General features: G+C 42.3%; 1 protein-coding gene across 2 annotated transcripts; it reads right to left on the bottom strand.

Moving 5' to 3' along the window:
- Positions 1 to 1,280: 1,280 nt before the first annotated feature.
- Positions 1,281 to 13,846, bottom strand: LOC139060162 (solute carrier family 35 member E3-like). Of its 2 annotated transcripts, XM_070539090.1 has the most exons (6): positions 13,219 to 13,838; positions 10,302 to 10,412; positions 8,194 to 8,355; positions 6,938 to 7,020; positions 4,013 to 4,151; positions 1,281 to 1,464 (listed from the first exon to the last, which is right to left on the bottom strand). In XM_070539090.1, exons 1-6 carry the CDS (start codon positions 13,636 to 13,638, stop codon positions 1,399 to 1,401), a joined length of 981 nt encoding a protein of 326 aa, XP_070395191.1. In that variant the 5' UTR covers positions 13,639 to 13,838; the 3' UTR covers positions 1,281 to 1,398. The 2 variants fall into 2 exon arrangements, with proteins under 2 accessions (XP_070395191.1, XP_070395192.1); XM_070539091.1 differs by lacking the exon at positions 10,302 to 10,412 and having other exon boundaries at positions 13,219 to 13,846.
- Positions 13,847 to 14,930: the final 1,084 nt, after the last annotated feature.

Raw genomic sequence — 14,930 nt, 5'->3', positions numbered from 1 at the left:
GATTTTTGACAATGGTGCAAAACTTATAAATGACCACCCATATATATATATATATATGTAGATGTATGTGTGTGTGTTTCGTTGGGTCTTGTGACACAGGCGAAATGTTGAGTCTGTACAGAGTGGGGATAAATACCCATATCTTTTTTACATATATACGCGATGTTCAGGAGATGTTGGCACCTTTAGGCAGCACCGGCTACTCCCTTTCTCACAGAACAAATATATAATATCGCATAAGAAGCTGGCACTGAACAAAAGAAAGATAACCATAACGAAATAGTCGGACAAGGATCTTCCTTTTCTTAACCATTATGTACTTGTACTTACTCATGAAGACGCATGCACGGCGGGGTAGCAAAGTCGCACATGGGTAAAACTTGCAAAACAAAGATTATGTTTCTCAAAATTAGTATTATATTTGGTACCCTTGCGCTGCCCGAATCATGGCCGATCTCCCAGATTTGGTTGGACAATGTCCCTAGGCAACTACAACAAAGCAAACAATATGTGATGAGAACTTGCATATTTATGGAGAGGTAGGTGATATAATATTGTGTCATATTTTTAGATATTGGTACCATATAAGTGTACTTGTCTTTTGTTCAGAAAAAAAAAGAACAATGAATAGTTGTTTGCAAAAAAATGTGCCAATAATAAGTTATGCACTTATCACAATTTCATTGGTGTTTTTCATTGTATATTGGGCAACAACACGAGATTAACTTGGCATTTAGGTTCAGTGCATACAGTCTGCACAGCGTATTGCCCGAACAATCTTGCAGCACTGATCAATCCAGATAAAGGTGGGTGCAGGTGGGGCTTTTATGTAGACGTAAAACAAGGTATAATATAGCGAAGGGCCAACGGCCACCAGGAGCTTTCATGCTATAGAGAAAGAAGGGATCATCGTGTATGTACATCTGAGATATCAGACCTGTGAATGCATAAGGTCAATATAGGAGCTTTATAGCTTCACTGCTAAACTAAGTGTTGCCCATCGGTAGCTTAAGCATCGCACACGACCATGTTTTGATTTTATATACACAATTAATGTCCCCTTATCAGATGTTTTTGGCTGTATTGCTTAGCCACGCATAGATCATAACTTTGGATTAACGAAAAGCCTTGTTTGAACTAAGCTGCCTCAAAGTGCATTCTATAACATGGCTGGCCAATAGAAACTCTTAAGGTTTCTGTGAATTACTTGAGTTTACTGTGTTACATTATCAAAGGCTTACAGAAGAACACAGACAAATCCGGAAGTGAAGAACACACTGTTAAACTGTGACCAAAACAAGTGTTTAATACAAAAGTGACCAGGGTGTAACAATCCCTGATCGTGCATTTGTTGCAAGCAAGGTCCACCTAACAAGGCAGAACATGGTTTGTATCTGACTAGCTTTTGGTGACTGGCTTGGCTTGAGTTGAGGATGGCAGCGTAGTGTCGGGGGTCTCCTTCAGCTGTGCAATGACAAGCAAGGACAGACAACACAAGTACTCAGACAAGCAAAGAGACAAATCAAAGGCCAGCAGTCACTCACTCTTTATGGAAGAGCACTTTCATTACGGTGGCAATCCATTTCCTGGCATTTACAATGATGGAACTCCCTAAGCTGGATCCTTTCCTCCCTTCTGTCATTCCTGTGTTTTTCTCCTTAAAGTGCTACTAAAGCTTTTCCGCTTAAGTTCCCAACAGGGCCTATAGGAAAGGGCAACATCTTGACTATACTATCATCACAAACAGAACTACACAGGTGACACATTTGGGACCAGAGCACTCGTACTAAGAAGTCTACATACTGTAGGTGGGAACTGAAGCCACAATGTGTGCATAGCATTGCATGTTTGCATTGCTCAAACTGCGGACTGAGGATGGAAGCGCACTCCTTTTTCGGATTCTTTGGCATTTAATGAGCAGTACTGCAGCAATCACACTCTAGAGTTCCCGCCAGTATTCGAGTGATAAATGTGCAAATGTGGCATAAATGCCATTGTGGTAAAGGGTTTCAAGGTAATTTCTAATACAGTCGAGCCCACATACGACTCCATTTGGAATGAACTTCTGGCTACTAGGAACAGTTTCTCTACACCCAAAATGTTTTGCAAGGACTCTATGAAAGAGCCGTTCACTTGTAACGACTGGACACACCAGTCAGATCCGTCACAGCAGAATAAATTGTGGCGAGGCAGCACCCTGACAAACCTGAGGAGAGAAGGCGGCACGGTGCCTCCACAGTGCATGTCGTATGAACGCAGCCAATCACTGCTATGCCACATATCACTTTTCTTCCTTGGTTTTTTTTTTTTTTTCTGGCATAACTGCTGCTGCAATCGTGACATCAACCAGGCAATCACAGCTGTGTGGTGCATTATCTTTCTTTCTTTCTTGTGCTTTCTCTCTCTCTTTTTTTCAGTGCTCCCAGCAGCGAGGAAAAATTCTTTTTCTGGGGAACGTTTCAACTCAGCTTTAGGCAAGCAAGAGTGTTCACTTCTTATTTATTTATTTATTTATTTATTTATTTATTTATTTATTAGCACGTAGATTGCAAGTTGGAAGGAGCCCTGACATGAATTATACAAAATGCAATTGACACCGATTCAATTCTTCAAGTGTTTGCCAATAGTGCTAAGAATGGCAACATGAGCAACAAACAAAGATTTTCGAAGTCTACAATCTCGGCGGATTGGTGAGCCTGCCAGTCATGGGTGTCGCGTAACTGAGGGAAGGGAAGGACAATATGCTAATAGGAAAATTATTTATTGAGGTCCAAAAATCTGCTTGTCCTTGCAATGCTACATGGTAAGCTAGTTGTACCAGAATTCATGCCCTCGTCCCTAACTGTACCATTGACGACTGTGGCCGGCATGGCGGCAACAATGATAGTGGACACTGTTCTGCTCATATGTCCACATATGACCAAGGGCATGCCCCCATATCTCACATTTAGACAGAATGAAAATGGTGAGACATCGTGGAAGGAGCTCAAGCCTGCAAGAGTTAAAAAACTGATTCTGGAAAGCTCGCATTTCCTCCTACTCAGCCTCATGAACACATCACATCAACTCGTCTTGCCGACTGCAGACACGAGATGACTGTTAATACTGACGATCACATAAATCTCTTGGAGATGGTTGAATCTCTTGAAGCAATCGTTGGAAGGGTGTGACAGCTTTCGAACATGGAGGCCTCCAGTGATGAGGATGACCAAGAAACTTGCAAGCCTCCAACTGTACCCTCCAGTGGTGCCGAAATTGACTGTCTTAGGCTGCATAGCTTCACTAAAAAATTTTGTATATGGAAGAGGCCTGACCTATGATCACGTCCACAGCCTGTGAAAACTGGAGAGTGCTGTTATTGGTTCGACACTCTTGAAACAGACCTCAGCGACTGATTTCTACAAGTGTAAGCACAATGCATCATTTTTGGTAATAAAGCAGCTCTTCTATATCTTGTTCTCTTCTCTATTGGTAGTTTTGTGGAAAAGTCCAATTATAATGAATACATCTTGTGCAACGAAGATGTCTGTTATATCTGGGCTTGACTGTTTATTTGGCACTTCTCAATGTATGCCATAATCTCGGCACAAGGTCATTTATGCATTTAAATGTGCACCAGAATGTGTGTATAGCAGCTGGGAAATGATCCCACAACCTTGTTCCTCACAATAGAGTGTCAATGCCATAAATGGATACTTCACCTGTGTGTATGACTGATACATAAGCCTAGTGGAGTAGCCCTCCTTCGAGGCTAACACTGACAGCACTTTTGCATTTATGCATTGCAACGGGTGCTGGAATGTATGCACTGCAGCTGGGAAGTCAACCAGCAACCTTACTCTTGGCAACAAACTGCCAGTGCCACTATCCACCACAGTGGGTGTGCCATGTGTGTGCATGACTGATTCATGACCCTAGTGGAGTAGCCCTCATCCGAGACTAAGAGTCACTGCAATGGCTACGCCATCGTGGCTTTGGCTCCCACCGGCCTCTCCTTTGCACTTTGTTGCACCTTGATGTACGTGTACAGCAGCACGCCTGCCAGTGTGAGCACAATGCCGATGGCCTGTTCGGTGTGTATGGGATCCTGGAAGACGACGAAGCCGCCCACTAGCACCAGCATCAGCTTCAAATGGCCCACCACGTTGTAGCTGTTGCAGTGTGTGGTCAAGGAGCATGATCACGCACATTTCTTGCTACTTTGTTAGGATGGGGCATAACCAAAATGACTAGGTTTCCCTGGCAACAAAAAAGGGCAAAGTGGGGATGAAGAGGTGTACGGAGGCCTGAGTCATAACACTTTTGCTTTCTTGCCTTTACGGTCTAACCTTAATACGAAGAACATAGATATAACAAATTGTTGGATATAAGGAAATAAACTTAGAATGCTTCTCGACGATATCAGTGTGTAATGAATGTATGCTTATGACAAATAAAGTAGTGCTCGATGTGACTTTGTTGTATTGAAGTTCGACCGTACAATAAAGCATTACCGTATCAAAAAGAACGAAAAATGAAAAGAATTGCTGCATAATATGGCTGCTCTATTGTATAAGTTACCGCATTTACTTGCATAATGATTGCACTCGCATAATGATCGCACATTTTTGTCAAAGAAATTTTCGTAAATTCAGGGGTGCGATCATTCTGCAGGTGAAATTTGCCGTGAAAAAAAAATTTTTTTCATGCTGCAGCAAATGTGAGATGACAACAGCTCAAAAACAGGCGGCTGCCGCTGAAACAGTGCGAGACACCACAATAAATACGGCGGCCGGAAGAGCAAGTCGAACGCGCCGAACGAGATCTTTTTTTTCTTTTTGTGAGTACATTACACGCATGGAAACAGTTTCTTCCGTATTAGTAATGAATAATATCAATAATACTGGCAAGTCTGTGGCAATTAACGTAGCCATGTCCACTTTGAGGGCATGGCGATGGGCATGCTTAACTACCAGTGACATAGAAACACATGGCAGGCATGCTGCCAAAACTGCGGCATTTGTCTTCACTACTATCCTAATATGGCACGTTTCCGCTAAGGGTGGGCGAATATCTTAGCTGTGTTACAAGCGTCAGTATATGAATAGGCTACACTTCTAACGTATCAGTGTAAACATGGCTACTATCATTGCCACTTGCAATTTGTTGCATGCCCACGAGTGCAGACGAGAAGAATCAAAAGGTGCCTTTTTTGCTGTTGTTGTTGTTGACCATAACCATTGTAAAGCCTACACATAATAAAGTCAAGGTGAATTTGGTTGTAGCTTTTTTTTTTCTCATGTAAGTGTGGAAAGTGATGAAAGGAATAAAATGGGGCATCTGCTTAAGAATGTTTGGTGCGTGCAGACCGCTTGGTATGTCTTAAAGAGTCGTTCGCGTGGCATTCGACAGCATTCGACAGATGGTAAGTGCGATCATCATTAGCTAGACTTGGCACACGACATATCGCTGCGGCAAGTTCGGGGTAGGATCATTACACAGGAAAGCAAAAAAATCAAATTTTGACGACAAAATTCAGGGGTGCGATCATTATGCAAGTAAATGCGGTAACTTATACAATAGAGCATCCATATTATGCTGCAATTCTTTTCATTCTTCGTTCTTTTTGCTTTTCATCAGTGGCTCACACAACGCAGGGCCCCGCTATTACCGGGATTGGCCATTCAGTGGGACGGATGACAAGAAAGGAATAGTGTCAGATTAAAAGAATCCACACATACTGCAGGCCCAGATAGTTATGTTGCATGAAACAATTGCACTGCCATTCAACTTTAGCATGTGGCTTTGTTATTTTCTTTCTCTTAATTTGTTGCACCCGGAATGTGAACAAGAAAAAAGTTTTCAATGTTTGCACATGCGTGGCACAAGCATCGCATTACTTTCTGCCGTGGCATGTGAACATTATGTTTTCACTTTCCCTTGTCTATGTAAACCAACCATAGGAAGTCGTTCACACCACACCATACTCATGAAGGAAAGCACTTGGATTTATCAAGTCAATGGGACCTTGCACATCTCATTGCACATGAACTTGCACATTTCATCACTTTAGCCATAAGATGACTCATTCTTTCTCTGCAGACCGCAAGTTTGTCGAGATGGGAGTACAACAGCCTTCATCTTTCATGTCTACCGTATGGTGAAATCTCATCAGACTGTAGTAAACCACAGTGGAACATGCCAAATAGGTGCAATAATTGCACAACATATCTAATCCATTTTTCTCACACTGTGAGATAAAAGTATTACAGCTTCTATATATAAATTTGAGTGTACAATTAAATTTCTTCTGATGGTTAATAGAATAAAGAAAACAGTTACATAAAGCATAACCCAAGTATTTAGTAAGTATCAACAGGTCTCCCCTATTGAGCTGAAACGTCCTGGATTTTTTTATGAAGTATCCATTCAATTTTTACACATTCTGTGGCCATTGCTCTTCCAATGTGCTCTGAATCCTGACATGAGCCACGTGGTTCACTTGCTTCATAATCAGCTCTTGTAGCTTGTGAATGCATTATCAATGAAAGGCATGCCTCTCTGAGGGAGTTGGTCTTTGCTATCAGAGACTGAGAAACTGTGGGGTAAGAAGAAAAAACATCATGCAAGTAGCGCTACTTTCTTTAATCTCAAGTGAGCAGGCAGGCACAATACATGTACAGTGCTCACGGAATGAAATGGGACACGGAGCATTTAGTAGAACCCTGTATAGGTGCAAAGTACGCGAGAGCACCATGTCATGTCGCTAGAAATTTGGTCACCAAAGGTGACGAGGACTCCGATGCAAGTGTACACACCAGAATTACATCGATGGGATACGAACTGCAGCCGGTTGAAACGAAAGTTTGCGCATTACTTAGCCCTAAATTGACGCGTTTCATTCCGTGAGCACTGTACACTGTCAGTTCCAGCAAAATACAGTGTGCAGCAAGGATACGTGACTGCGGATGTGTTGCCTATGATCCAGTAGATAGACAGGTTCACTAGGAAGGCCACCACACCTGTCATCAGCACCAGCATCTGCAACGAAAGCCAGCACTGAGTCTCAGCTTGATTGTCAACAGGCACATGCAAGCTGAGTGCCTCAGAGATGTAGTGAAATACGAGTTTTCACAGCACAAAAACCAAGTATGCACAAAAAATCCCAGAGCAATGTAAATTGTATGACAGTTAGGTAGGTAGCACAACTGGCATGCACTGCAATAATTTTTGTCATACAGCAACACTATAGGGCTTCACTAGAAATGTCTGCAAGTCATTATGAGCATGAAACTTCATGTTTGTTATTTTATTAGCTACCAGAGATCTCAGCCATTTGTTAAAGTATAATTTCTTCACATTGCAGTAACATCAATCCTGAAACTCACTGATGTTCGACACTCTAATCGCAGTCCTGTTCCTAACTTCGACACAGCAATAATTTTGCACATTTATTTGATTACCACAAATGTTGGTTTTGAAGAAACCAAACACAAATGGTTTGCATCAACAATCCATATTCACAAAAAGCTCTTACGCTAGAATATTTGTAATAGAAAATCTCAGCCAATTCTGATGCTGGAAAGCAGCTGGCCAATGGCAAACATCAGAAATGAACGAAAATTTGTGTGAATTTGGCCCCAGAATATGAGGCACTCTTATAGTGAAGTAAGTCAACAACTACTGATATAAAGAAAACCTTATGTGATGACCACATCAAAGTAACGTGATAAAATTGTATGAGGATATTAACTGTTTGCTTAGGCTTGAGATAAAGTGAGACAGAGCAGCAGAAAATATGACACACTATCTGCTGGGACTAAACCCCAACAAGCAGCAATGACTGTGGGCTTGGTCCAATCAATGGTGAGTTGTCCAATCAATGGTGAGTTGTCTTTTCTCTCCCTTTTCAGCTTTCTTTCATCTCGAATCTAAATAAAAGAAGCACAATGAAAATTTTTGATAAACACGTATACTGCTGCTGTTTCTCCCAAAAAGTAAGCCTGAGAAAAACAGAAATTAACCTTCACATGCAAGCAGCCACTGTCAATCTGGTGGGTTTCGTTTTTCCAGAAAACAGGAAGTGAGGAGTGATCAGCTGTGACTCCAAGGATGTCTTTTACTTGTCCACTGTTGTTCATTCCCTGACTACTGCATGTTCTGCCTCAGTCTCGAACAACTGGAATGGGTCGCTGACATGAGCAGGGAACACACCAGATGCAGCTGGCTCCAGGACTGGTAGAGGAACCCTCCGGGAGCCCAGGGTGGCTCGATTAGTGGCACCAGCGCCATCAGCATCAGTGCTGAGAGGGGTGCCTGGTAAAACAACAGCTGCATCGAGTTCACCTGGAACTCCTTCTGCTTCTCGCCCACCCACTGCACGAGACAGAGGATGCAACCATCACTGCCACAGCTGCGCTGAAGGAGATACTTGGTCTCAACTTAGTAATACCAAAGATTGGGTTAGTTGGTTTGTCACGGTTAAAAGTGTAAGAGCACAACTTCCTGAACGAGGACAAAACCAAAGAATATAGACAAAGACAGATGCCACCCTTGTCTGTTCTTCAATTTTGTCCTCATTCAGGAAGTTGCGCTCTTTATACTTTGAATCTTGGTCACAAACTTGTGAAGGCTAAAAACTAGCAAGTGCAGTTGAGAACCTCATCATACGAAGTTGCATCTGGCACAAAAATACCTTCATTATATAGGACGTTCGTTACAAGCCTATACCGGCCAGAGACATTTCAGATCTACTTTGTTACATCCGATATATCAATATATCCTAGTTTGTTATAGCAAAGTGAAACTGTTCTTGAAAACCTGTGCACAGTGTGAGAATATGTCTGAATTTTAGTGTTATGCTTGTTTCTCACATATTTTAGCTATAAACATTTGCAGGCCCAAATAAATAATTTAATTCTCTGTGCTTCAATGCAGCCATGGTTCAAATCTGACACAAACACTTTGTCACTTTTTCACACAGCTGTGTGGATTAGGAATCAAATGAAACTGTGGGGGTTCGACATCAGAAAACGAACAAGGGACGCCATAGCAGAGGCCCACAGATTAATTTATACTTGGAGATTCTTTAATAAGCACCTAACTTTAAGAAAAAAGGCATTTTTGCATTCCAAACTTTTCGGAATGCGGTCGCGGCTGCCTGGAATCAATCCCGCGACCTCCTGCTCTGCAGCAGACCACCATAGCCACTGATCAGCCACAGTGGATGGCAAGCAGTATGAATCAAAGCAAATATGGACATCTGTTATCTAGTTGAAATTATGAGGAAAAAGTGCAGCTTCGCAGGGCATGTAGTGCGCAGTATGCATAAGTGGTGGTCTGTTAACAGAATGGGTGCCAAGGGAAGGAAATTATAGTGAAAGAGGACAGGAGCTTCAGCCTTGCAGTGGACTTGAATATCATGATAGTGACACGAATGGTGTGCCTCGGAAAACATGGACATGCTAGCATGACTGTCTCGATACCTCGAAAGTAGCTGTGACATGGAGCATTGGTTATCAAATTGAAGAAAACCTGTGCTGGTGGTGCTCTAATGCTTGCTTTTCACAAGAAAGTGCCACCGTGTTTCCAAAAGCAGGCACCTGCGACACTGTGAAAAGGTCTAGCCATAACATATATGCAAGCGATATCACCAATCGAATATTCATAAAATACTGGCTCGCCCAACGCAACAAAAACACGACAACTACATGCAGGAGATACTGCAAAATAATACAGTACTTTATGACTGTATTGTGCTTAGTTTTGCACTTACGGAAGTACTAAAGAACAAACATAAAATAATAAAAAGTGGATGTACTTGCACCACATACGTTCACTTTTTGTTTCTTTTTATGTTAATCTTTAGTTCTTCCGTATGTGTAAAACTAAGTGCAATACAATCATAACGTCTACCAACTAGCCCCGTTCATTGCTTTACTGATATAGTACTGTTAACGGGGGAATTGTTATATGGCATTGAATATTTCAAGACAACCTGTCAATAAATCTTTTTTGCAGCCTAACTGTTCTTTCATTGCATTACATGTGAGAAAGATCTGTAAGCATCTTCTATTTTTCATATGGAGATTTCTCAATGAAAACTTTTTTTGTGTGTTTCAGAACACAGTGCGTAGCAAACATCAATTTCAAGCAAACCAAAACTGCCTCGGAGAGAAAATCCTTCACTGTGCTAGTCTTGATGAGCCACAAGGCACTTTTTGCAAGCAAGGTGGAAGAGACAAGCTGTTGAAGCATATTTCGGAATTCGCAGTCAAATAGTAAGCAGGCAAGCAAAAACTGAAACCTCATGTGGAACGTACCACTTGGTAGAGGGAAGTGACAAACACACCGGCCAGGGCGTAGCAGGTGCCAAGGAGGTTGAAGCGGATGTCATAGTAGATGCTGAGGTACACGCCCAATGTCAGTGGTACCTGTGCAGATCTGTTTAGATCAGCTTCATACACAAAGAAAAGTAGTAAGATTTATGGTCCATAGTGCATTCTTAGCATGCCTAGCATTCATTCTTCTATGGGTCTTCTTTTTTTTTTAACCTGTTTGCCCTGGGCACACATGTTTTGTGGGATACATATGCACTTAATTAGGGATTATTTATTTTTAGTGCCCCAGTGAAGTCTCGGGCAATGGAAGAGGAGTGGAAAGGAAGTTGGGACAGCTGCTTCAAGGTCAACTGCACAGGCATTGAGGGCTGTGCTAGTGGTGTACAGCACCTTGACACAGGTGTGCTGCGCCGGCACCACCACAAGTACTTTCTTGCACACATTTTTAAATATGATGTGCTGCCATACCTTCTTTTCGCAAACAGAATTTATTTTTTTCGTGCTTGATGCCCACAATCATAAAATCGTAGGAAGAGTCCAAATTCATAAACTGCATAGAAAATTCAGGAGGGTTGGCAGGTATGTACGTGGTGGAGTGACCTTTACAGCAGCATTTGTCTCTCGATATTGATATTCAAAAAGGGGCCACTGCATTGTATGCTGCACCAAGCGATTGCATAAGTATTTCCCGCTTCGCACCTTGTACCAAGTGGAGTCTAGCACCACTGCACTTCAAATTGCCCGAACTAAAATGCTTGTACTGTAGCCAGGACAACGAAACACGAAAGTGATATTTCAAATAACATGATTTTGTTATAACCAGGAGTTGTTGCAGTGGTTGCACTTGTTGCACAATGCCCTTTCTCTATGTTAGTACCTGTGGCTGATGTTGTTACAGGAAGCTTCTCTTGTTCGGTTTGCAAGTTTGACCAATTCTACATGCTGATGAATGCATTCCCTAATACTAAAGAAGGAGGAGTCCAGTTTTTTCAAGTGACAACCTCTGCCCAGAGTGAGAGCCTTATAACAGCCTTACTTTTCAGTGAATGAAGCAACCTTACATTCAACCATGCTTTGTAGAGCTCAAACTGTTAGAGATATGGAATACACTATCGTTACAAACCGCAAGTAAGGCAACAGAGTGCAATTATAGTGGATTCTACAAATGGTTAGAAACAGTGCTTCTTGCTCATTTGATCTATAGGTAAAAACTCACTTGTATGGCCACTTAAGGAGAATATTGCATGGTGAAAATTGCAAGGCCAATAGGAAAAGAAAGCAGAGAAAATCTAACTTCCCCACCCACTGCCATACTTTGATACAATATGTATGTTATGTAATATATGTGGTACTGCTGAGATATGGCCAAACAGGCATTTGTGCATGTTATGGGGATGAGCTATGGTGCAACTGTCTAGGGCAGGGAGCAAATGCAGTTATGAGCACATGCTCCATACTTACTCACTGCAACCTTAGACCACGCTGCAGAGGTATAACAGGCGTGGGCACATTGTGGGAAACAAACAATGAAAAACAGGAAGAGGCATAGACATAACAACCACTGTGAAAAACACTATGCCCAAGCATTTGCGCACTTTGTCCATTTCTGTGCTTCGCAAGCTTTTTGTATGTTAGAATAGTCTTCCATCTTTCTTTCTTTTATATCGGGGGACAAAATGAAATAAATGTTTCTCTCTCTCTTATGCTGTACTTAATTATCATGCTGCTTTCGCATTTTACGCTGTTTTTCTGTGCTCTGAAAGCATTTCATAAGCTGGATTACATGTCTCACTTCCTTTTTTTTTTCTTTACTTTTGTCAGTGTTTATCTGCTTGATATGCCAGTGCCATGGTGCATATTACAAGCCTCTGTTAAGTTCAACATATTTAACATGCAGCTTTTGTGTAAATAAATATTTTTTTGTCACTGCTGAAACTTTTTGGTTTCTAGAAGCGACACATCATCACGCAGCGATGCATTGTTGCTGTTTTTACAGATTGATGAGTTGATGAGGCCTGTCAAGCGGTTGACAAGACGTTGTTTTTTTTTTTTTTGCTCAACTCCAGTTTTTTCTGTGAAAACTGAAATAAAGATTTTGATGTGATTTGTGGTACTGAAGCTTCTTCCTGCTGTTCCAACGTCCATGCAACCCCTATAACTGCAGCACACGGTAGTGCTGGTCCTCTTACATAACCATTGCGTTGTCACGTTTTTAAGGGGTAAATTTTGCATACGTATATTAAAAAAGGTTAGACTTAATTAGCTTACTCCTTTTTTCTTTTGTTCACAATTGTCGTAATTGTGACACCTTTCAGACTGCGTTTTATTTTACAATCACAACATGCAAAAATGTATTTTACTACGTTGTGTAAGCGAACGAGAGATACAAAGCTCAATTGCTCGGATGTTGTAGATAATAAGTTTGTTTGTGCATAGCAGCACTCTCATGCAGCTTTCGGGCTTGAAGCTATTACAATAGCATTAATTTCCAGCGGTTCAGCTCAATGAATGGAGAAGTGAGCCTCTTGTAATTCAAGAAATGCAAAAGAGTTACGCACCATCGTTTGATCTCGACCTAAATGTTAGCGTAAGAAAGCTGTCACCATCAACGAGTAAAGGAATTATGATGAGTGCACCTCAGGGGAATCTAATTAATTGGTGGCACTGTTACAATTGCTCACAGGATTCTTTGAAAAACGCCCGGCCTCAAAAATCCGAATTGTAGATTATATGCTTATAGAAACCGGTGTTTGTACTGTGTTACGTGCATGCCTCAAATATCTGCAATGTGGACAGGTAACGAGTAGACGCGGTATTTCTTTAATTCTGTGCTCTGCAAACTTATATAAGCACGCGTCACGGCACGCATCAAAAAGAGCAGAGCTTTTCGTGCGCTCACCAGTGTGAGCTTGATGCCCATCGAGAAGTTCTTCTTGTACCAGTAGTGCTGGATGACCATGATGGTCGGCATGGTGAGGGTCTTGATGATCTGATAGGTCCCCACCGTGTTGTGACCCAGGGAGAGGTTGGTGAAAACGACAAAGCCGCAGAACGTCGTCGCCAGAGGCAACATCTGACGCAGCGGAAGCTTCTTTACTTGGAACACATTGAGTGCGCGGCACACCAACAGACCCACGAATGTCATCACAAAATGATACATGGTCATGGTAACGTTCGGGAAGTTGACGTACACGTACACCCATTTGTTTAGAATCACAATGAGAATTGACAGTACCACGTTCCACGACAAGCACAGTGCCGTGAAGCGGTTGCCGGCGATCGCCGACGCGTCTTTCCCGTCTTGTGTCATCGCGGTCATCGAAAGTGCGGCGCTTGTGCAGTTCAACCATCGAAAACAAACACCGACCGCATCGCAGCCATTTCTTCGAATACGTTCAGAACTTCTGAATGATCAAAACGGAAGACGCGTACGACGCCTACTGCAACCACAGAATGCTGAAACCTCTGAACTCCTCAAATGCACACCAGACACACAGAAAGACCATTTGATAGACCACGGGACAGACAGACGGCGAATCCCGCGGCCATAGCCAGAGACAACGCTTGGCTGTAACTACTGCAACCAGCTTTGAAAACGGAAACTTTCCTTTCTCTTCTTTTCTTTTACCGTTTGCTTTGTTAACTCTTCGTAGGTCACAACACTATGGTACCGACGGGTACAGAGAGACTGCGCGCATGCAACGATAAAAGAACAGGTAGAATCAGCAAAAGTACGTAAGCCCGCTCAACTACGGTGAAGCGGCTCTGCTACAACTGACATGGCTATTTTATTCATATGGCGCGTATATGTCGGGGTGCGTTTACGTTATTTTGCGGATATCTGCGTTGAAAAACGTGCCCTGTGACTTCTTTTTGTTCGTCTTTAGACAGTCGAACGCATCAAATGCACAAAGCGCCGTATTGGAGCCAGCTGAACAAGTGCCCTGCTGTAAAGCAGTTTTTTTGTCTACAAGTTTGCATCCCTTGGTTGTGATGGCAACTCCGAGGGAGCGCGCGCTGGTTGCGAAGTCTCTGGTGTTGATGTTACAGGCACTGCGAGGACGCCAGACTACGATTGAGCTGCGCAACGAGCTAAGCGTCTGGGGCACCGTTGAAAATGTGGACGCGTAAGGCATTCCATCGGAATACTTGTTACGGGGCGCAAATTGCATGCAGTAGGAAGTGACAAAAAGTACACATTATTCAAAACTGCAAAGATTGAGAGCAATAGTGCCGTAAGCGCTGCCTCTGGTGCTTGCTTTATAGCAATGTGGCATTGCCAAGAAAGAAATAATGCTGCAGGTGTAAATGGCGTCCCAATCTTCGATTTTAAAAAAAAAACTTAGTTTGGTACTTGCAAACAAGCAAATCACTCAGAGGATTTGCTTATTTCTTGCCCTATATGTGTTCAAGGCCTGGTAAGAGCTCAAGCATATGTGTCGTTTCAAGTTTTGATAGCCTAGTGCACAGTATCAATCCACAGAAGTCATGCTTACACACACATATGTAAAGTTGTTGTTTTCTTTATTTCTTTTTTGTAAGAGTGCGAATCAAAAGAGATGTGGTCGGCACGTTGTTAAAATAAAAAAATGTGTTCAGTGAGGTGTACCA

Source organism: Dermacentor albipictus, chromosome 5 (genome assembly GCF_038994185.2).
Source record: "Dermacentor albipictus isolate Rhodes 1998 colony chromosome 5, USDA_Dalb.pri_finalv2, whole genome shotgun sequence".
NCBI classification, from domain to species: Eukaryota; Metazoa; Arthropoda; class Arachnida; order Ixodida; family Ixodidae; genus Dermacentor; species Dermacentor albipictus.
This window is presented reverse-complemented; position numbering and strand designations above follow the sequence as displayed.